The sequence below is a fragment of the Oryzias latipes genome, chromosome 12 (genome assembly GCF_053564925.1).
Source record: "Oryzias latipes strain Hd-rR chromosome 12, Olatipes_Hd-rR_3.1".
Classification (NCBI taxonomy): Eukaryota; Metazoa; Chordata; class Actinopteri; order Beloniformes; family Adrianichthyidae; genus Oryzias; species Oryzias latipes.
In genome coordinates, this window is record NC_136248.1 from 22,504,568 (window position 1) to 22,527,871 (window position 23,304).

The following is a 23,304-nucleotide window of genomic DNA, read 5'->3' on the forward strand; positions in this document are numbered from 1 at the left end:
CTCAACTTCCTGGAAATCAGCAGAACCAATCAGAGACTTCCTTTTGCAAAGGGGTGCAGCGGAGGGCGTGGCCTCGTTGTAACTTAAACTCAAAATAAGGCGACGTTGATGAAGTCCCCGTTACTCAGTTGTGAGTGGGTTAGGAACTCAGTTATACACCTTGTCCCGCTTTTACTTAAAAGAACAAACAATAACAAAGTCGGAACTTACTTTACTGTATGAAGAAAAGAAGTTAGACGTGGAGCATTAACGTCATCCTTGTTGAAAGTCTCATTTGCTGCTCTCCGTTTGCCATCACCTGCATCATGACACGGAGATCCTACGCGCTCTACGCGGTGGGAGGCATCTGCGGGACCCTGCTGGCCGTTGGGATTGGGCTCCTCGTGGGTAGAGTCTTTCACACGTTAATGGAAAATCGACTGAAAAAGGTAAATGAATCTTGCTTGAATTGAAACGTCAGAACTTTACACCACGTGTCTTAAAAAGGCTGATTGAATGGGCTCTATCCCCCCCCCACCACCACCACCACCACCACCTCCAAGCTACTGCTCTCTGGATGGATTTCTGTGTGAAATCTGGATCTAATAAGTCTTAGAAAACAATGAGGCGATTGTTTTGGCTCTACTATTTACTACAGCACAGTAACAGTTCGCAAAGCTTTTGTTTGACTGCATTCACCCATGATGATCTTCTGCAGAAGCTGAAAGCATTCCTGCAAAATTACACAAAAGAAGAAGCACATAAGCTGACCTGTTACTAACTATATGTTATTACAATATTAGTTAGGAGTTGACTCTAAGAATGGCATAGAATCAGAAGTTGCAAAGTAGCATTGCTCATCAGAGTTGGTGCACAATCTGCAAATCATTTCATACTTTAAGTAGATGTCTGTTTAAGAAAAAAAATAAAAGAATGTCTGCACTTCTGTCATCAGTTTTTGTTATTATTGTGCAACTATTAACTATTGTGCAAAAAGTCATGTTTGCAGGTAATGCTGTTTTGTTTGCATTGGCTGAGGCAGTGGTAGACTTCCATCAAAGTCAAAGGGCATATAATTGGCAGGGGTGTTTTTATGTCACTGTCAACACAAATTTATCAAATAATGACTAAAAAATGAATGCCTAAGTGGTTCATTTATAATTATTTTTTAAACTGATTAAAGTATAATCTGGTATTAACTTTTCCACCAGTAAAGCTCCTGGTGGGTATAGCAAAGATGTAATCTGGGTACAAACACTGAGTGCCAGACAGGCATCTGATTTAAAGGAAAATGAGATTTAGTAAAACATTGATGTTGGTTGTTATTTTTCTATTTAAAGATACACAAATGCAGTAAAGTTTTGCATTTATTGAGTAAAGTGTGTTAATTTTTTTCATTTTTATTTTAAGTTCTATAATCTCTTTGATGCTGCTGTTTTAGAGCACAATTCTCAAACACTTGTCTTGAATGTTAAATGAATTTTGAAACAGTTCCTGACTTCTGGGCAGCTGGCCTAGATTTTTAAGGAAGGTTCGTTTAGTCATTCCTTGGCTCTCTTCAAGACCTGGGCTACTGTTTTGTTACAAGGACAGACTAAAAGACATCGATAGTCTACACTTTCAATGGCCAAATTTTGGTCTTTTTAAGTTTTAGCCCACAACTCCTGTTATCTAACTAGTCCCAAAGTGACAGCAAGATGCTATTGGGACCAGCTTTGACATGTTACAGCAACATTTGTGCTGATTCCTTTTACTTTGCTGCAGAGAAGTGTTAACTCAGAAGGAAGTTAAACAGGCTTTCCTTGACAAACTCTAATGAACTGTTAAACTAGACCCACCAACATAAAGAAGTCATTCAGAACAACATATTTCCTATAGTTGTATCATGCATTGGCTGATGTTTCCTTAAGTTTCAAAATTTCAGTTGTACCCAAGTTGAAAGAGGAAGACATTTAATCATTCCGTCAGTAACAGGATGTGATCAGGGATTTCTTATTCCCGTTTCCAAAGAAGGGATGTTATTTTAAGATTAAAAAAGTACATCATCACACTATTATGTTATTAACTCTTCAAACCTATCTCGTTTAAACCATCTTTTTCAACTTTGGAGTTCAAACATTTCAGGGCATTTTATCTTCTTTCCTAGAGGGACTGTATCTATGTATCAGCAACACCAGAGGCATTGTGTTTGTTGTTTCTTGGCTGGAAAAAGATTTAACAATCTCATGTTTTGATCAAAATTAAAGCTCTGGAGGAAATGGACAAAAAGAAAAAGTGTAGGAAGTAACAGCCTGGTGCTTCCCTGTATTGGCCCTAAGACAGAACTAAAACAATATTATGGTCTACAAATAGGTACCTATCAATGAAATGTTTACCTTTGTTCAAAATGAAAAATAAATGGAATCATCTTTACAACACTATTGGTGTGATGAAACAGGTCTGTTGCATATGGGTGTCAGTTAGGGATGCCACGATTCTGGATTGTAAACCAAACCGTATGTTGCACTATTAAACCGAATCCTGGGGAAAGTGAATCGTTGCCTCCTACTGCATACCAGTATGTTTACGTTGAAAGTGCTACACAATTGCTGCACTAATCTTAAGAAGGATTCACATCGCCCTCAGCAGCGCGCGTCGAGCGGCCACTTATGAATCTATGTAAACACGTTGACATATTGCTACGCAAGTTTCAACAACCGTTTTCGGGCTCTATGTATAAAACTCATGTCCATTGAATGTGCGTTGAATGTTGAACTAGTTGAACTTTGTCCAATCAGGGACTCAGATTAGGTAGTGGGGTATGGATGGCGTCCTTTTTAATTTATGTAAGTGCCAACTGTTTTTAAATTGATCATTGAGGAGAAATTAATACTTGCAGTTTGTGCCCTGCAGAATGTTATGACACAAAGTCTTTTATATATTGGAATAGAGCTGTGAAAGAAAAGCCTGGAGCAAGATTCACAAGATTTTCACCGTTATGACATCTCGCTATAACTCTCTTCCGACTAGAGGTGGCCTACATGCACTAGTATCACATAACAACAGTCCAGTATGAACACCATATGTTGAACGCGCTTCACCTGCCCCGTTTGATCATAGCATTGGTATGAGCCAACTGAAATCTTTTTCTTCACTTATTAGCAAATTAAAGAAATACATTTTCTGAAATGTTTAGTTTTTTGTTGTTGTTTTGTAATATACAAATCAACTAAAACGAAATTGTGACCCAAAAATCGAGGTTAGAACCGAATATTGGAGAAAATATATCGTTGCATCCCTAGTGTGAATGAAATATACAATATCATATACACCCTCTTTGCCACCAATATGCAAAGGTTTGATGTTTGGAAACAAAATATAGCTATTTCTCATATAGTTTTAATAAATGAAATTAGCATTTTTCTTTCCCATTTGTGTTGGATTTATAAACATAATTCAAGATGAAGTACTCAACATTTTTGCATTTTTGCACTAGAAAATACAGAACAGTTACTTTAAAATGTAATACACAATGCCCAAACCCCCAACAGCTGGTGTTGAAAAAGCTAATGCTCTCACAATAAATCTTGAACTAAACACTCAACCTATTCTAAATTGGTAAGTGTAAGGAAATTTACCAAAGCAACTGTCAATTGTAAAGGGTCTATGATATGTATAGAATTTCTTCTCAGCACCCACATAGGGTCAATTCTGTAATTAACACATCAGTATTCATTTTAGGAATCCCAAAGCCACCATAAAAATTCCTGCCAACAATTTAATTTGAAAAACTCCAGCTAACCCACTGTGTTGGGTGGGGTCAAAGTTTTTGAAATGTTGAAAGATGTTGGTGTAAGAGTTTAAAAGACTCTGTTGCTATTCCTTCTGTGCAAGACCCATCTGCTCAAAATCAAACTCCACAACATCCTTGTTTCTTTCTTGTTTATGATTACATTCACCCATATCTTTTGAGTTCAGAGGTGCTTTGATTTTCAAAAACGTCAGAGAAGCCTTCCCAGGAGGGTCACTTTACTGAGATAACAGGCAAAGCATGATAATACTGTTGCCCCTGCTGTCAGTGTAATCACATTGTTATGCCTTCATCCTATTTTATGCCAGGCTTTTTACTTTTTTATATACATTTTTCTGTGGCTTAGTGTTGGCTTTAGAAGTTAGAAACCATGATCAAAGTTTTAATGTTGTAACTTATGAATAGACAAAAACAACTAGTTTTTCAGTAGTAGTTTACCACGACAAATAGATCTTGTGTAATACTTCAAACATAACATAAAGTTACAATGTTCAAAATTGTACTATTGGGAACGGATCTAAGGTTGTGGCAGAGTTTTTGGTTTTGTTAATGTACCATTCCTTGGTGTATGTCCAAAAAAGAAGACCACAGAATAATAGAACATTTGGGAAATTAGCAACAGCAAGTCAAAGAGTTATTTTAGTAAACTTGTTTTGATCAACCAGCTTTAACGTTGACGTTTTATTTTTCCTTGTAAAATGTGTTTTTTTAGTCAAAACTATAATCTGTGGTTGACTTTTGCCCAGACAGAGGTTTAATGTTCTTGTGTTGGAATTAGTTAAAAAAAGTCAAATCTGCTGCAAGTAAATGGCATTTTCCACCATCTAACCATCCTACAATGCAGTTCTGCAAAGATCCTCAAAGTTTTGAAAGTTATGGTTTTTATACTTAGTTGTTTTATACAAATCACCAATATCTGTGAACCTGACGTTGTGCGCACAATTTTTATCTAGAAAAAGAAGAAGTCTTAATGCCAGTTGGATGCACTTAGTCAGAACTGACAATTTCTTCTACATAGTCGCCTCTAAAACTGATTCTGCAGTATGGGCTTTCACCTTTGCACCAGTTGAACCAGCGTAATGGATCCGTGCCACTGGTGACCCTCCCAGCAGTTGACCCAGTTGGTGTGCTCAGGCTCTTTCATACTTCTGGATTTTTTTAGGAGCTGACAGCCCCGTGGCTCACATTTAAGAAAGTTGGGGTCAGTGTGCAAAGGCCGTTTTGAAGAGTGAAAAAATGCTTCTTGTTTGTTACCATAGACTAAATCAAATGAAAGAACGTAGCACCCCTTTATTTTTGGGCTTCTATTAAGACTGCTTTTGATTTAGTCCCCTTTAAATAATACATTTATTTGTTGTATTGTTGGAGCATAACATTGGTTCTGATTTCTTTTGGTACACTAGACTTGAATTTCTCTTGAAAAGCATGTGTTAATACTAAAGGATGCATTTTAAGAACTTTCCTGTCCAATTTACCGTATATAATGTATCTTTCTCTTGAGTTCATCATTCTGGTAAAAGAGGTAATTATTGTCCACAACAGTAAATGGTTTGTCATTTGCTAAAAAAATGTCTTTAGCTCACATTTTCAAAACCTTTTTTGTCTGTGCGTGTGTTATTCAGTTTTTTCTTGTTTTGAAGAGGCGGTACTCTCTCCTGAACTTAAAGTTATTATGAGACTTTTGACAACAATAGAGCTGGACGGGGTTTTTTTTTCAGAGTATGTAAAGCTTGTTTACCGTGACTGGAGGATTTAATGAATGGCCTCTCGCTGGTACTCAGAGTTGCTTAGATCCATGCATGTGAATGTCTCCACATCAAAGCAACAGCGTTTTGGAGTGTTTGTGTATTCACCTGCTACATGTGTTTTCTTATGGGGAGTGGTGTAAAAAAAGCAGTGGTAAGTGCTGGGATAAGAATGTTGTCCTGTTTTTGTTTTCCTTGTATGTTGTGTGGTATGCTGTCTTGGTTACTATATTGGTTGTTGGACGCACGAAAACAACACCAGAGGACTATGGTCTTTCTTCTTCAATGTAAAGTGACAGATTTATTGTCCTAGACTACTTGCCTAAACCTTTGTCTCTGAACACAAGTAAAAAAGACCCCAACAGAAGGAGGGGGTCTTTGCTTCCCTTAAGTAACAATACTCCACATGTACTTAATCCCAAAGAATTGCTGTTACTTTGATGACAATATGTCATACATAATCCTCTTGCCTATAAGTTTCCTGCTTCCAACCAAGACAACTTCAAAACAAAAAAAAGAATCAAAAGATTCCTGTTAAAATACACAGGGTATCAAACTGGGTTGTTGTGAGTGCTGCACCTCCAGGGCCTCATAAATCTTGAACATAAGGAATGTGGCTGAGATCATTAAGGTCGCTGTACTGCACTAACAGTGGGGATCCAGCTCTGTGTGTCACATGATCTGTCGGGGGCTCTTGGGCTGCTAGTTGTCAGGGGCAACCCCCGATAATGGAGTGTTGCGAGGGTCTCCCCTCATGCCATTCATGCACCCAGCCAATGCCCTGATGCACAGGCAGCAGCACCCCCCTCATCAACACCCTTTCAAAATGTTTTTATTCCCCAAGTTCTTTTTACTCAAAAAACAATACTGGAATTTTCTAAATTTATACATGATTTTGGGGCCAGTTTGGTTTGAGTGCTTCAGGACTGTTTCGTCTGTTTTTTGTTTACTTGTAGGAGCACAAATGTGATTTCTAGGTATTTCCCTCATATTTCTTTTGACTCCCTTCATAATATTGTGTTGTCGGTCCTCCTCATGCAGTCATAGAGCCTCCAAGCAGGTAGGGTATGGACAAAAAACACTCAGGCTATCCTGGGGTGTGTAGCCCAGAGCATTAACAATAGATCCTTTACACCCTGTTGGAAGTTGGGTGGAGTCTTTGTGGATCGGACTTGTTTCCCACATCCCATAAGATTGACATCTGGGGAGACAAGAGGCTCGGTGGACACCTCAGAATCCCTCCTCTGTGTGCTTTGAGTCTTTCCAAAGCAGTGTTTTTGCGAGGCCCACTGGTGGGGGCAAACTCTCTTCCATTAACACTGCCTGATTTGCTAAGCTGTTCACATCTCACTGCTGCTAAACAACATCTTTTTTTTTCTTTCCACCTGTCATGCTTGTGTACTTTGACTACAGTCGACTATGATGTTGACCATGATGTTTATTACAACTGGGAAGTTGCAAGTCTGCTAATTCTGTGAGGACTGCTTGCTGTGTAGGTAAACAATGATTTGGTGCTGTACTTTCTCACTCTGATGATTGGTTGTTGACATAGTGCAAGGACTGGGTTAAAACTAGTCAAACAGAAACCGTATGGTCATGTTTGTGTTAATAGAAGGTTCCCTTCTACGCAACAACATTGGAGGAAAGTGTTTTTCTTAATATTTGTTGGCTGATTTACCCAACTCATTGTCCACCAATGCACCATTTTTACCTAGACAACCTTTGCCTGGAGTTTTGAACTTGATGAAGAAGAAGTGTTAGAAAGCACTGAAATTCACTTTTAGTATATTTTGAATTAAGACCAAACAGAAAGTGGTTTCAGTGTGTTAATAATGATGGTTTAAAAACCTATCCACCACCTCGATTCAGATCCTGGAAAAAAGATTCAACTACTATTTACTAGTAGCAATTGCAATGGTACAAGGTCACTTTTGAAGCTTTCTCATGTTGTCATTCGTCACACAAGTGCTCACACATTTGCAGACTAATAAAAGTTAAGTTATTCCCCTCAACGGTAATCATCCATGTTTTGCCCAAGGACACTTTGACACTTGAATGTAAAATCCAGGAATCACTAACCTTACAGCTTAGGGACAGCTGCAAACCTCCTGATTTACAACCACCAACTGCAGTCGACTTCTATTTTTGTGTTAATTTTTTCTGTGTATGGCTGTATGGTCATGACATGGAACAGCTGGACTTGACTGGAGTAAAATGATCGTCTAATTAGACCCCAGGGACACTTTTCCCACCTTCAGAGTCCCAAAGGTCAAGATGATCAGCAAATATTATCAGCTAACCCAGTTTATTGGGATTGAATCCTGAGTAAACAATCCAAACAAAACCTGAGCAGAATATTTAGGTCATCAGAACACATTGTTAGGTTTATTCATGCACATTTGTTGTGTTTAACCTAGTGCTGACGTGCGATCATTTTTGTGTGTGAGATTAATCTATCATGACCTGTAATTAATCTAATAAATAATTGTGTTGTTTTTTGTATTTATTTATCAACAGGAGATTGTGTTAGTAGAGGGCAGCCGTGTCTTTGAGTCATGGAAAAATCCTCCTCCCCCTGTTTTCATGGAGTTCTTCTTCTTTAATATTACCAATGCTGAAGATTGCCTCAATGGTGCCAAGCCAAAAGTCACGCAGATCGGACCCTATACATACAGGTGGGATACAGCTGCCATGATTTGTTGAGCATCTATTTCTTTTTTGCAAACCAATCCGGGGCGTATTTAACTTTTTTCTTAGAGTACCCATGAAACGCAAACACAAAATGTGGTCCATTAATTTATTTGCGCAAAAGCATTTTCTTTGCCAACAAATGCTTTGGACCATTAGAAATCATGGCCAGTACAATTATTTCCTACAACCTCTCAATTGATTTTCACAGGGAATACAGGTATAAAGACAATGTGACCATGGTGGAAAATGGCACAATGGTGTCTGCATACACCATGAAGAAATTTGTGTTCCTGAGAGAGAAATCAGTGGGTGACCCAGCTGTGGATAACATCACCACTGTAAACATACCATCCTGGGTAAGTTGTGAATTAAATATTAAAAAGTGAAAAATCCAAATGAGTTGTAGGGAAAAGAGTTCTAGAGTCGTTCTACACTTTGTTAAATGTTTTCCATCTCAGGGATGCTCACTAACATTGTTTTTCAAGTCCTGTCTTTCTCAATTCATGTTCAGGCTGTAATGGAAAAGATGAAGGACAGCTGGTTTCGGACCGTGGTTTCCATGTTTATGAAAACTCTTGGAAGTGGTCCCTTTACCTCTCGCACAGTTCATGAATTGCTTTGGGGCTATGAAGATCCTCTGCTAGAAAAGGCTGCAGGCTACACTCCTGGTTTGGATAAGGCGTTTGGCCTCATGTACAAGGCAAGTACAAAAAAGAGAGAGTTTAAGCTACTCACTTAAATTTTAGTTTCCCAGAACAGAAGGTTTTGACTTTGTTTAAAAATGTCTCAAATATATTAACACGCTTGTTCATTGAATCAATCAGAAAAATGGCAGTGATAGTGGGGAATTTATTTACCACACCGGAGAGCAGAACTACTTGGATTATGGCCGGGTCAAAACGTGGAAAGGTCAAAGGTAACTATCTCACCCTTTTTTTTACCTAATATCTTGATTTTTCATTGAGAAATCTTTCAATCAGTTAGTTGAGTTCTGAAATGTCTTCCCTCAGCAAAGACACTGTATATCCTAAATATTTTGGGTTCTTTGTTGACCCTATCATATCAGTTTGGTTTGTTTTCCTTCTCTGGATTCTGTTAAGACCTATCATTACTAAAAAAAAACTTCAATGTAAATACAGAAACTATTCTTTTAATAAATTCACAAGTGGAGTATCTGTTTGTTTTAACTACATGTAAAATGAATAATTATCCATGTTCGATTTGATGACGATAACTTAACTTTTCCATATTGGTTTTAGAGGTTGGAAACATTTTGTTAGTGGAAAAAGGTGGAGGAAATACTTTTGAAATAACCTTTTATATTATTTTATTTTATTAAAACATTTTTTATTTCAAAATGATCATTTGCAGCAAGCTGACATTCTGGACAAGTGAGGAAAGTAACCGCATTCAAGGATCAGATGGAAGTAGTTTCCATCCTCTACTTAAGAAGGATGAACGCATTTATATCTTCACTCCAGACCTCTGCAGGTATGGCTCAGAGCTGCAGGACCTTCCCGCTGTTTCTATCTCCTTTTTAATGAGCACCGTTTTTTTGGTGCTATGTTTTGTTTTTTCTCAAATGCTATTCTCCCTCTGGGTTTTATTCAGAAAACTGTGTAATGTTTTTAACCTTTTACAGCTCTTTACCAAAATGGAAAACTATTCCTGTACTGTCCCTCATGCATTGCTGCAAAAATTCTAGCTCTTCAGATTGGTACAAAATCCAAAGCAAAATGACAGATCCCGGAAGAATAAATGATAGTGTTTTCTGATACCTTGATTTTTTTTACTTGTAAAATGTCACAAAAACCACTAAATTGATGATTTCTGAAAACCCCTCGAATTAAATTTTCATGACTTATCATTAATACAATCTATTCTTATAAAAGCATAATTTGACATTTTAAGAATTATTGACACAAATCATCCATCCATCCATCCACCCGTTTGGGGTCACAGGGCTGCTGGAGCCAAACATGCTACTATTGGACAAAGGTGGGGTGCACCCTGAACAGGTCGCCGATCTGTTGCAGGGTCACACACTCACATGCACACCTATGGGAAATTTAGAGTCACCAATAAACCTATAAGGCATGCTTTTGGACTGTGGGAGGAAGCCAGAGTGCCTGGAGAAAATCCACAAATGTACAGGGAGAACATGAAAACTCCACAAAGGAAGATCTCTGCCGGAATTTGATCCAGGTGCTGACCAATGTGTAAATTATCCCTTTGGACTTAGGCAGTTTGCTTTGGAGACAAATACTCATTAGTTTTTCACTGAACTCTTGTCTTGTGAAAACATTTAAAGATCTCCTCCAAAGAAAATTATGTTTTTAGTGTGCTCTTGTGGCACTTTTTCTGATATGAAGGACGTATACAAAGAAAATTAAACTTCAAATTTCATTTCTGAGTTTTTCTGTTTTGAAATCGTTGTGAATAAGGAGTTCAAAGAAAAATTATGATGAAAAAAGCTTGTAGCAGGGGCGTAGGTGCTACTATATAACAGGCAGGTCACAAGCTCCATGCTCTGACCAATTCTGATGAATACACTTGCAGACAAATAATGTCCTACATATTTTCCAAACAACCTGCCATTCTTATTGGCTAGACACACCTGATCCTGGTAATCAGCAGCAGCAGATAGGGTAAGATTTCTGGAAAACCAGCAGGAGGTCAGCCCTTGAGGCCTGGAGTTTGACACCCCTGGTGCAAACAGATGGATGATAGGAAATGGGAATGAGTTTACTCCTCCCACAACTCAGAGGTGAATTGCTAATGAACTTCTGATGCTGTGCAGGAACTATGCCCTGAAAGTAAAAACACATTTTTAAAATTTTGGCTAAAAACGCAGAAATCATAGTTAAAAGACCACTAGGAACGCTTTAAAATAGATCAAAAGATGATTGGAGTGAGACATCAAGAAGAAGCCAAATCCAACTTTATACTGAGTTTCATTCTCAAAATGTCTTCTGTGAAGTAGGGCAGCAATTAAGTTTCTGTCCAAAAAAAAAAAAACTGCATCCACTGCTGCATGGTATATGCTACTTTGTGGTGTAAGAAAATAAAGAAGACTCATTCTACATGAAATCATTTTAATAAATTCAAAAAGCAGTGATTTAAGCAGCACAGCGGACTCAATTGAATAGGTTAGTTCAAAAGGGGCCCAAGTCCAAGAGGTTTGTTTTTCCAGGAAATGAGTTTAATTGCATAGCTTAAAGGGAGGCTACACCAAATGATTAAAACTTTACCCAGATTTAGCAACAGTTCATAGCTTACAAATGCTATAATATGAAGCACCTCACTTTTATAATTTCAGAGGACTAGCAAACTAAAGTCTCTGGACTTGGGCCTTTCTTGAATTAAACAGGGCCGCTGCCATATTGGATAACTAGTGCTGCCATCTATGGGATAGAGCAAAACCCATGCAAGAGAGGCCCAAATCCAGGAATTTTGCACTTAATGCATTTTAAATGTCAAGCATAGTCAATACATTACAACAGACTTGGGACTTTTTTTTGCACTTAACCAGGTATCTTTTCCCTTAAAGACCATAGAACATACCGTATAATATCTCTATTTTGAAAAGTTGTGGACTTGGGCCCGTTTTGAACTAACCGATTCAATTGCAAATATCACTAAGTGTGAGGTGGGGCAGACAAACCTGGCCGTACAGCCCACATTTGGCATACTTGACTTTTTGGAACCCTAGATTTCCTGGCATGATGAGTCCAAATAAGAACATGAGGATTTTAATGGGATGGAATGGTATTGCAGAAGCCAAAAAGCAGGGGAAACAATATGTCAAAACATAAATTTTGATTTTGACTTTCATGTTTAGTGTAAACATGGAGCATTATAGTGTGGTTTTTAGCTCTAAAAACACAAAAAAGATAGGTCTCCTTTAAATTAGACAGGCTCTGGCTGTTGTCTATTTTCAGCCCATGTCCCCACAGTCTGGGGTTCAGGGTGTCACATCTGTGGTAAACAATGGTCACAGTCTCAGCATATCTTGAATTCTTATCTAAAGATTCTGACCACCAACAAACCCTACCAGGAGTGATGTATATTTACTGTGGTCCTTTTTCTGGCTGAGCTGTGTGTCAAGTGTCATTTTCACAGATTGTTGTTTTTTTTAAAACAATTTTTAAGCATTGTTTATAACAAAACAAGTTCTTTTTAATCCTTATTGATAGCAGGGAATAAAAAAAATTCATACTCGCACTTATAGACTCCCCTTTTTCAGAGTTTTAAAGAAATTTGCTAAAGATCTTTGGAGTACCTTTGACACCGACTGTGTATATGCCAAAACCTTTCACCCAAATATCTACTAAACCCTTTCCCCCACTTACTCCCTCGCCAGTGGTGTCATCACTCCTTTGCTATTGTGACCATACAGGAGACCGCGTCCCATGTTTCCTGTGCTTTTACCGCTACTTTAAAAAGGAAACAATTAATGTGTTGCTATTTCTTACCGATATGTCCAGCCCACTGATCTGTTTGTTCTAAGCAAAAAAAGGTATTTAGTTTAGAAATGGAATATGTTTGCTGGTTAAAATGACATTTAAAGGGGTCTAATGGTGTGCTGAAAAGTAATCTTTGAGTAAAGCCAATTTCTTTTGATGGGTAGTGCTGAAAATTGTACTTGGCACTTTTATTGTGTTGGAGGCAAATCTCAGTGAGTCCTTTACAAGATGATAGAGGACCTTAGTTCAAGTCATTTGAACATTTTTTTGAACTCATAGGACTTTTTAGATTAACTTTGCTTTTAAAACTGAATCTTAATCTGAGTATTACCGGTAACTTTGTGTTCGTTTATTGATTTATTTTTGGGCTGGAGCCATTTCAAGGAGTAGCAGCAGTTGTGTTTGGATGTTTTTTTTTTACTGCTCCTAGGCTTAAGGTTATAAACTGTCCAGGTCATCTAATAATTCGGCTAATTTTGGCTATTCATTAAGATTTTGAGGCAAACTCTCTCAGACTATCACACTATCTCTAGCTTGTTTGACTGACAGTAGAGTTTTCTTTCTTGAACTGCTGTGTAATCCTAAATCTAGATACATTAGGTTTCACAACCTAGTCCTGAGAGCTGTGGGCATCATCAAAATAATTCCTCATTTTGGTCATTTTGGTTAGCAGAAACTTCTATCACATGAACACTTTCAACTTATTCAATATTTTTGTTTTATGTTAAAAAAATAGGCTTTCAGTTCTTTAGGAGTCGTTTTGGAACCTTAACAACCTCTGTAATGAGTTGTTATGTTCCTTAAGTCATTTCAGAGGTGGTTAGTCCCGTGAAGACTTTCCAACATCAAGTGGTTTCTCCATTTGTTTATACTGGTCACAACTGGTTCTCTGAAGTCCTAGAAAGCCAAAAAAAAAGGGTTTGACTGAAAGTGCAATTTTTGGAGATGTTTGTGTACTAGTGAAATTTGTTTCAAGATCTGAACTACTGAACCAATAAATATGGAAAATATACTTCTACTTTTTTTGCAGAGCTGTAGGTCAGAAAAAAAGTCTTGCACAGGCCATCTGTTTTTTAAGGGCCCAGTAGAATTCAGACCCTTTCGTATTTGTTTGATTGTAGAGCTATATAAGGCCCTTCCTTGGCTCCTCTCCCAAAGGTCAAGGGAAAGGTCCTCATAGTGCCGATCCTTAACTAGTGGGCTGCATATTCTCCCTGCTAGTTGGCAGACAGTCTATAGATAGCTTTGTTCTTTGTTAGAATTGTTGGGATTCCCTTGACATTAGCCGTTAGTCAAGATGCAACAGGCGGTGCACCTTTTTAAAACTTTGGTCTTATCAGTTTTCATTGTTTTTGCCTGTTAAAAAACGATTTATTATGGGAAAAAACTTTGGGTTGCTTTTGGTCAGCTATGCGTTTCTCCATGGAACCCGGCTGTGAATCTGCTGTTTGGCCAAAAATAATTCTCTCACAATTCTGCTGGGAGCTCTTGAAACAGAACAAACATTGGTAGACCATAATAGATGTTTTTGCAAATAGAGTACTTTCAAGGGAAGCTTGAAATGCAATTTAGGATATAATTTAAAATAGTATTAACATATAAACAGTTTAATAGGCTCCTTAACTGCGGCTTAGCTAATTTCCTGTAGTTTTAAAACAACAATCTGGTGCTCATAGGACAATGTTTTTGCTGCTTTAATGGGTTTCCTCATGGTGAGATCTCTCTTCCTTCCTTCCGCAAAAAAAAGGTAGTTAAGATCATTCATATCTGAAGATCAAGCAGCTTTGAAGTTCGCAGTAAGAGGATATCAGTCGTTATAAGAATAGTTACTGTGTACATTTCACTGTTTTGCGGATGATACATAGTTTTATTTATCCAAAAAACCTGACCAGAAGACCATATAGAGAAACTTAATGCCTGCATCAGAGACATCAAGACCTGGATGACGATTAAGTATCTCCTCTTGAACCCAGAAAAAACTGAGGTCATTTTACTAGGTCCTAAAAACCTCAGAGATGCTCTGTCTGATTGGATAGTCTCCCTGGATGGCGTAAGTGTAGCCTCCAATTCCACAGTTAGAACTCAAGGGGTTTTATTTGACCAGGATTTATCATTTAAGGCTCACATATTACAGACTTGTTAAACTGCATTTTTTAACCTGCGCACTATAGTCAAGATCAGAAATATATTATCTGAAAGTGATGCTGAAAAACTCATCTATGCATTTGTTACGTCCAGGCTGGATTACTGTAATTCCTTGCAAGCAGCGTGCCCTAAAAAATTTCCTAAGAAGTCCTCAGCTTTTTTTGAATGCAGCAGCAAGATTGTTAGCAGGAACTAGTGGAAGAGAATACATTACTCCTGTGTTAGTTTCACTTCACTGGCTCCCATGTGAATCTAGAATCAAGTTCAAAATCCTCCTGCAAACCTATAAGGCCTTACATGATATGACCCCATGCTATATTAATCTGGAATCGGGGAGCGGGGGAGTGATTCCAGATTCCAGGTGGTCTCGTCTGTGCTCCTGTGCCTGACCATTTACCTCGCCTTTGGCTCGTCTCGCTCCCCCAGGCGTCCCCCAACGCCATCTGGATGAAGCCAATCTGCTGGAGTATTTACACATGTAGTTGTAGGGTTAGATAAGAGTTTTTCCTTTACCATGAAGGAGGGTCAAAGGCAGGGATGCCCAGTTTAGCTTAGTCTGTTTAGTTTAGTTTTGCCATTATTTGTTGAATTCTATGACTTCATGTTCTTTATGATTTCATATTTAATATGTATGTAGCCTATAGAAATGACGATTGTGTTAATATTGGGCATGTAAATACAATTGAATTGAATCAGGATCGGGGCCTCAACCTTTTTTCTGTTTTGTTTTGTTTTTGTGTATTTTTAGAAAAAGCTGCTCCTAATTGAGTGTTTTGAAGCCACACTACAGATAATCTGTAATGGGATGAATGGATGGATAGATGGATGGCTAACAGTCAAGGAAAATGACAACATCATTGCATAACTACATCAAAACAACAAAAGACAAAGAACTAACCCCAAACATCACAACATTCTCAGTTCATAAATTCCTCCTAAAAAAGGAAAGCAATTGTCTTGAGGAGGATTTGTCAAAGACTTTTGTGGAGACATCTTTTCTTGTCCACTTTTGGATGCTGTGTGGCTTTGATGCTTTGGCACTGAGAAGTGAAAGAAAACGTTTGACAGTGGAAATGTTTCCATGTTGTTCAGGTGCATACTGTTCGTGATAAACGGCCCAGGTTAATGATTTCTTTAACCAATCAAATATGAAGGTACAGCAGAGAACAAGACAAACTGTCTACGTTTTGGGGAAAGAACACAGTTTAACAATATTAGAGGAGGAAAAAAACATTCAGGCTTTTTTTATGTTAATAATTAATGTAGTTTTTTTTGGTACCTTTCCAAAAGAGTAACAAGCATTTTTTTTAAGGGAGAAAATGCCATTGATGTATATAAACTCAAATTATTTTTAATCATTTTGGTTAAATATAGATGTTTTGTTAAACTCAACTCAGTTCCTCTTTACTTGTGTACTTATAATGTACTTACTTGTACTAATGTGTTCGATGAAAGTATTTTCAAATATGATTTAAAGGTTTTGTTATTCTGAAAGCCTCAGCTAAAACCAGATCAGTAGTAAAATATGAAAGTTTTGTAATATTTTGTTTTTTTTATTTACCATTTGGTTGGACCTGCAGGACAATCTACATGGACTTTGAGAAAGAGGTTGAAGTAAAAGGGATCCCAGCGTACCGCTTCACCCCGCCGCGCTCTGTTTTTGCCAGTAAGGAGGAGAACTCAGACAATGAAGGTTTCTGCGTCTCTAAGAAGGAGTGCCTGGGAACTGGTGTCCTCAAAGTCAGCCCATGTCGCAAAGGTAATATCTCGCTTGCTCCCTGATCTTTCTATCCAAAACACAAGTTTAAGGTCACTCAATGGCACTACCAATTATTATGCCATTCACGTTTTTTCTCAAAACTCCCCCCGTATTGCTAAACCCCCCCCTAAATGACCCATGTGACAGAGCTCTTCAGCCCCCACCTCAGGCGTCATCTGACCACAACTGAAGCAGTGAGGGGCGGGGGAGCGTGGCTGTAATTCCTATCATCTGACTCTGCCCTTGACTGTGTTCGGGCTTTATCGCGGCACCTGGCTTCCCAGCCCAGCTGTCCCTCGTGTCTCCTAATCTTTGCCTTTCTTAAAGATTTGCATTTTCTTAAACAGGAAAGCAGCAATCTGTAGTGACAAGCAGTGAAGTTATAACTGGTATGTTTAAAAAAGTTCAACTTAAGTTACATTTTAGGGATAAAATAGTATATTGGAAAGTTATTTTGTTGTGGATTTGATGTTTCAACTATAATTAAATATGTGTAAGACACTATGAGGTAGATCTCTTTGGTCTTTGGTGCTTTATTAAAGGTGACTTTTTTTAACAATGAAAAAGCAGGAAAGCCAAAACAACTACCACAGTTTGAACACAAAGGAACACGGTGTTCAGGGGGAAATCATTGTGGATAAGGTCACCTGTAACCACAATGTTACAAATGCGTGTGCGTGTTTGTCCTCCACCAACCCTGCAGGCTGTCATGTGGGCAGAATCTCAGGTGACCGGGGTGTTTTTGTCTAAGGCCTGTTGCCAAACACCACAGAAGGAAATCTGTCACCTCTGCCCTACTTCATTAACATCTCAAACACTGATTTTATTCTTTTCCTTTTTTTGTTGTTTTTGCGTCTCCTCAGCTAATACATCTTTTTTTTAAGGGATCATTAGCCGAGTGGCTCCTGTTTACTGCAGGCGGAAGGAACTCTTTACAATTGAAATGTTTTTCATCTTGACTTTCCTTTGTTGAGTTAGTGCTGATCTGTCGTCCTGTATTGTTTGTGTTCCGTGGGATGTAGATCTCAAGATTACGTCTGCACACTTTTCCCCTCTCAATAATATTTTTTTAGGTTTTTAATCATAGCCTGGTTAAATTTGACACGCGTTGGAAATGTGCTTTTTTTATCACGATGCTGTATTTCCTCCTCAATGTATAAAAACAGTTTAGTGATCAAACTGGAAAGTAAATCAAGCTTACAGAGTAGTTAAACTAGTTTGCTCAGACACTTGAAACAGAAGGTTGAATAAAATACAAATATTCCTGACATTTTTAAAAGTTTTGAAGAGTCGTTAAAGCTGATTAATCAAATTTCCTTACATTGGACTTACAGCAGTTTACCACAGCCATTGCTGGAGATAAGTGCTTCCTAGAAAGACAAATGTCTAAATAATTCTGAAGTATAAAATAATCTGAAACAAAGGAAACAAAAAGAAGAAAACCCAGGAAGAGTTGACCTCGTCTTATCAAATTCGGCTATCCAATCTTATTCCAAAATGAATTACTGCAGTGAGCAATATGGCCAAGATCAAGTCCAATGTCAAGTGGATTGGGGCTAAATACAATCCACTCAGTTTTGCTCTCATAAAAAGTGTGGAAAATACTGACCCACTGCCTAATGTCCATGAAACAGTCACAAATAAAGGGAAGGGCGTTTGGGTCATTTAAAGAATCTGGCAAAAACCGATAATGAGCATAAAAGTGTTAGAAAATATAGTTTTTCAAAAAGAGAGCTGATTGGTAATAAGCGTAAATAAAAACAGTATTGGACCAAGAATGGAACCGTTCTCACTTTGTCACTCCACAGGTGAGAAAAGCATTGGTGGTAAGAGTTAATGTAGAAGGCAAAAGAAAGCTTTACATTGTTTTTTTATTCTCTGGAAAAAATGTGCAGTAGACTTCAATATTTGTTGTTTATATTTTTGTGATTAGTGAAATGATTTATGTCTTTATGCTGCAAAAAAACAAGCTGCTGGAGAAAAGCTCATTGACCTACTTAAAGAAAAACTGTATCACAAGTACATTCCATTTCTTGTCTTTGACCTTTCTAATGCATTTCATGTCCAAACTAGACATGAACACTAGACATGTTCTTCTTTAATCATTTATACATTTGAATACGTAAAATTGAGCGACTGAGATAACAAAACTGAATTACTTGCGAACACATGTTGATTTTTATGTCATATTGACTTTATTCTTTGGCAGGAGCGCCTGTGGTTGCCTCTTTTCCTCACTTCTATCTGGCAGAGGACAAATATGTTGACGCCATTGAAGGAATGTCCCCTGACAGGGAACATCACCAGACATATTTAGACCTCAACCCGGTGAGCAAATCATCTTCCAGTAACAATAAATACAAACAAGGCTGCTGATACTTAGCCTTCACTTCCACTGTGACAGTGATTAAAAGGTGAGAAGAGTTGTACCGCAGCACCTCCTAGGGGGACTGAAAGGGTCATTGCAGATTTAAGCATAAACACCACCAGGAGCCACATTTGAAGACAACTAATACAATTTCTTTTGGCTTTCATTATACATATGTACATGAATATTTGCTGACAGACCACTGGAGTGATTTTACGTGCGAGCAAAAGAGCACAGGTTAACATCTTGATGAACAGAGTCGGTGGATTCCCGTGAGTTTCTGTTTTTCACTCTCATCATACAATGTGTTTTCAGTTGACGTGTCCTGATTCTAATGCCTTTACTGTATTCTATCCAGGGACACAAAAAACCTGAATGAGACCGTCTTTCCTGTTATGTTCCTCAATGAGGTGAGTCACAGTCAATACACACTCACAGAATGTGTAGCTTAACATTTTAGAGAAACCAGCTTGTTGTGAAAGATCTACAGCTTTGGTTTTTAGCATTTTCAAATATTTATTCTTTACAAAGTTAAGAATTTGATGACATATTCTTATAAAAATGCTTGTTTGTAAAATAAAGGAGTTTAGATGCTTTGATCAGCACTGGATTACTATAGAAACTGATGACCATACAACCAAGAGAGATAGTGTAAAACAAATTTTTTTGTTATTTTTTAAATATTTTGTTCAGTTTAGTTTAGTTTTATTCTAAATACAGTGTGCTGAAAAGAGTAAGTAATTCATTCATTTAAAATCGCCCAAGTATAAATACTCCTATGTAAGATTTTGTCTTAGATAGTAAGAGCTGTTTCAGAAAAAAATTTATAGTATTTTTATTTTGTAAGGACCACCTTTGAATTAGGTCTAATGAGAAAAGTGAACTGTCTAATTGGTCATCACACCAAATTTCCAGCTTTTTGTCAGTTTGAATAATATTTTGAAAAATCTAAATAAAATAAAGTATTAGGACCCCCATAAAGATAATCAAAATTTCTAATTTTCTGAGTACAAAATTGCAACATTATGAGAAAAATGTATTAGTTATACTAGAATAAAGTTTTAAGACTATGGGAAAAATAGTGTCAAATTTATGGAGAAAAAATATTAAAATGATTAAAAAAGTCATCACTCTATGATAATTCCATTATAATTTCATGAGTTATAGCTTGAGAATATACAAGATTAAAGTCATGCATTTCAAAGGCAATAGCCTGTTTGCTAAGAAATATATAAACAACTACAAAATAACTAATATCGTGTTCCAGCATGAAAGACGTAGAGCTGAAATCTAACAGACTTTGGCCTTTGTCTTTCAAACACAGAGTGTGGTGATCGATGATGAGTCTGCTGCCAAAGTTAAAAAGCTGCTCCTAATTTCTGATTTGGTGTCCAACTTCGCGCTCTTTATTGTGGGACTTGGAGGCATCATGCTCATCATCCTAGTTGTCCTTCTCTTTCGGGCCCATCAAAAGAAGGTATGAACTCCTCTTATATTTTTGCTACTTTGGTCTAACAGCTTGCTGTTTGCTTGAGCTAAAAAGTAATTTGTTTGAATTCTCATCATTTAATCAGTGTTTTTAACCATATACTAATGGCATCCCGCATGCATTTATCACTATATCTCTACAGAATGAAGTTAACCGCATTGTGTTTACCAAGGCTCTCTATGCTGTAAGTCTTCAGGGTTGTTTTGCTGCTTTCACATGGATTTGCTTTGTTCAGAGAACTCGTTGCACCATTTCATTTAATATTTCTCTTTGCATACGACAAAGCAGGCACTTCTAGTTTTAATACATTAACATAAGACGGTACCTAAAGCTTTAAAGGCACACTGGCTCCGTGGACTGGCATAAGACAGGATGTAACTTTAATTGTTTTTTCCAATCTTCACTCAGCAGCCTTCGGCTCAAGATGACACATCATACTGTCCCGTGGGTGACAAAGGAAGGGAAGATCCCCAAAATGGAACCTACATCGGTTTGACAGAGAAAGTGGACGCCTGAAGTTGAGGAAGAGGAGGGTGGAGTTTTGCGACAAGGGGTGGGTGGTTGTGGGGTCATGAACGGGGTTTTTTGGTTTCACAGATTTTGTACTAACTGCTGTTAGTGAAAGATGTGAAAAACGATGGTGATTGGCGTGTTATGTTCCAGTTGGGCTTTTCTGTTTGGCATGATCTAAAATGCTTGAAGTGACCAGAAAGTATTAAAGCATTTGCATTGACAAGGACCATCTGACTGAATGGGAACTGGCATCAGATAAAAATAAAGTCCAGGTCTCTCTTTGTTTGTTACGGCTCCTCATAAAGGTGAGGAGATTATTATTCTGGACACTTTTACAGCAAAAGACTAAAGTCAGCTTTGAGAGAATCTTATGAAATGCAGGCTCCTTTCTTTTGATTATTTCTTATCAGGTTCTCTGTAAAGTTTGTCAAAAATGCCAAGAAGCAAAGCAGCAAAAAAAATAGAAATAACAAGAAGAGCTTTTAAATGGTAACTTTTGATTTATTTAAGATTTTGTAGAAGCTTTTTCTTGATTTTTTTTTCTGTCGAATGCTACCTCCTGGTGGCTGCGTCTTGCTGTTTGTAATGTCATTTCAACACAAACCAAACAAAGGACTGCAGTAGAGATGACCTGTGCATAAATGCATTGCCCCTCAATCGGTTTATTTAGCTCAGCTCGCTTTGAGCTCATCGCATTTAAATTGTATTTTTTTCCCCCTGCATATTGCAACATAATCTTTAACCAGCTGGGTTTTTTATGTCAGAGAAATGGTATTCATTTTTGACTTTCAGATGTACTGTTCTAATAGAAAATTGGAATTCCACATTGAAGGCAAACATTATCTGTAATCTGTGCATTGTGATAAACCTTTGCAATTGTCCTGCCGCCCACTTTTAGCTGCTTCAGTTCCCACTGAAGAATTGTCTGCACCTGCCAGAATAGTCATTTGATTTTTAAAACTTTGCAGTGTAAATTAATAGTGCCTTGAGCTGTTTAAAAAAAACATTGGAGCAGAGCATATCTGAGCCTGGTGAAGCTTTGACATACGTAGCTTTTTAAAAAAGCTTTTTTTAAAAAAAAAAAAAAAAAAACAGGCTAGCATCTTAAATAAACTAGGCACACATGAATTTAATTATTATTCTTGGGTGTTATACTTCACTCTCAGGGTGCCTGTGTTTGCTGTCAAACATAGTAAAACAAGTAAAGATAAAATTATTCAAAGTTTTCTTTTTATAAATCGATTCAGTATTAAAGCTCCTAAGAATTTCAGGCTAAATGGAATGAATTTTGTTGGGTGATTCATTCATTTGTGATCTCTAAAATCTAGAAGCAGTCTTGGCATTCATTTGAGTGTGCAAGCTATGCATGATGAGGATGAATGTCAAACAAAACTATGTATATTTAGATACTGTCCTATTTTTTTCTAAAGAAAAAATACGTTTGGCGTATTTCTGTAAATGTTAATGTAGAGATGCTAAAGTGAAGTTTGAGTCTAACGCTTAGTGTAGTTTATCTAAAGCTCCAAATAAGACATGATGTGTGTCCTTAACATGCTTCCACTAACTGATATAAATAATGCAGAACATGTTTTTTTTTTAATAAACATGAACCAGTGTTACTGCTTTACTTGATTTTTCTGATGAAACTTTTTAGCTTCCGTCCAGATGCCAAGAAAAAAAGAACATGTGACCGAAGTATTTTTTTTTTGTATAGCCTCCATGGTCAAAGTGTCTCTATGTGCCATATCTTGTATTCCTCAAATAAAAAGCTGCTCAGTTTATTCTGTGCAGGCTCCAATACTGGTTTTAGCACTTCATCTGTGATTTAGATTCTTTCATACTATGTAATAATCCATGTGTATATATCAGGCTGTTGAGATTTTTCTCCTTTTGAGTTTTTTTGTGTTATTATCTTTTCATGCAAACTAAAATTCATTATGTACAATAATTAAACTGAGGGCTAAACAAATCCACACGTTTTTATAATGTAGTTGATTTCGATTAACGAGAACAAGCGAATAAATTGGTAGCTTCCGTCTCATATGTTACAAGACAGTGTTATGCAATGTCTGTAGTTGTTTTTGAAGGGAATAAATTATTTTGTTACATTGATAAAACCAAAACAGATCATCCTCACATGCTTACGACTGGATTTCTTTGTAATGCCACATTTCAATCAACATTTTCATCTTGGAAATTATTGCTGCAAATGTAACCATTGAGTATCCTGCCTGTTCACCTGTTTTTGAATGTTACTTTTGATCTGCACACAGAAATAAAAAGTAGCTTAAGTGGATGTGTACTTGTTTTTTGTCTTTTTGTTTTGGTCATATTTAGTAAATATTTTTTCAACCCTGCC

At 37.3% G+C, this 23,304-nt stretch overlaps 1 protein-coding gene across 4 annotated transcripts; it reads left to right on the plus strand.

The window, feature by feature from the left end:
• The first annotated feature begins 31 nt into the window (after window positions 1–31).
• On the plus strand, window positions 32–23,241 carry LOC101175665 (lysosome membrane protein 2). Of its 4 annotated transcripts, none has more exons than XM_078956339.1 (13): window positions 32–428; window positions 8,032–8,189; window positions 8,414–8,561; window positions 8,717–8,905; window positions 9,030–9,121; window positions 9,577–9,690; window positions 16,391–16,575; window positions 18,785–18,903; window positions 19,142–19,215; window positions 19,302–19,353; window positions 20,268–20,420; window positions 20,575–20,616; window positions 20,841–23,241. In XM_078956339.1, exons 1-13 carry the CDS (start codon window positions 306–308, stop codon window positions 20,946–20,948), a joined length of 1,557 nt encoding a protein of 518 aa, XP_078812465.1. In that variant the 5' UTR covers window positions 32–305; the 3' UTR covers window positions 20,949–23,241. The 4 variants fall into 4 exon arrangements, with proteins under 4 accessions (XP_078812465.1, XP_078812466.1, XP_078812467.1 ...); XM_078956340.1 differs by having other exon boundaries at window positions 20,844–23,241; XM_078956341.1 differs by lacking the exon at window positions 20,575–20,616.
• The last annotated feature ends 63 nt before the right edge of the window (window positions 23,242–23,304 follow it).

Excerpts from the sequence above, each read along its gene's own strand:
- LOC101175665 (XM_078956339.1), top strand. The coding sequence starts at position 306 with ATGACACGGAGATCCTACGCGCTCTACGCGGTGGGAGGCATCTGCGGG. Across the intron at positions 9,691-16,390 it reads TATATCTTCACTCCAGACCT|CTGCAGGACAATCTACATGG; the intron begins CTGCAGGTATGG and ends ATTTGGTTGGAC. Across the intron at positions 19,216-19,301 it reads AACAGAGTCGGTGGATTCCC|GGACACAAAAAACCTGAATG; the intron begins GTGAGTTTCTGT and ends TATTCTATCCAG.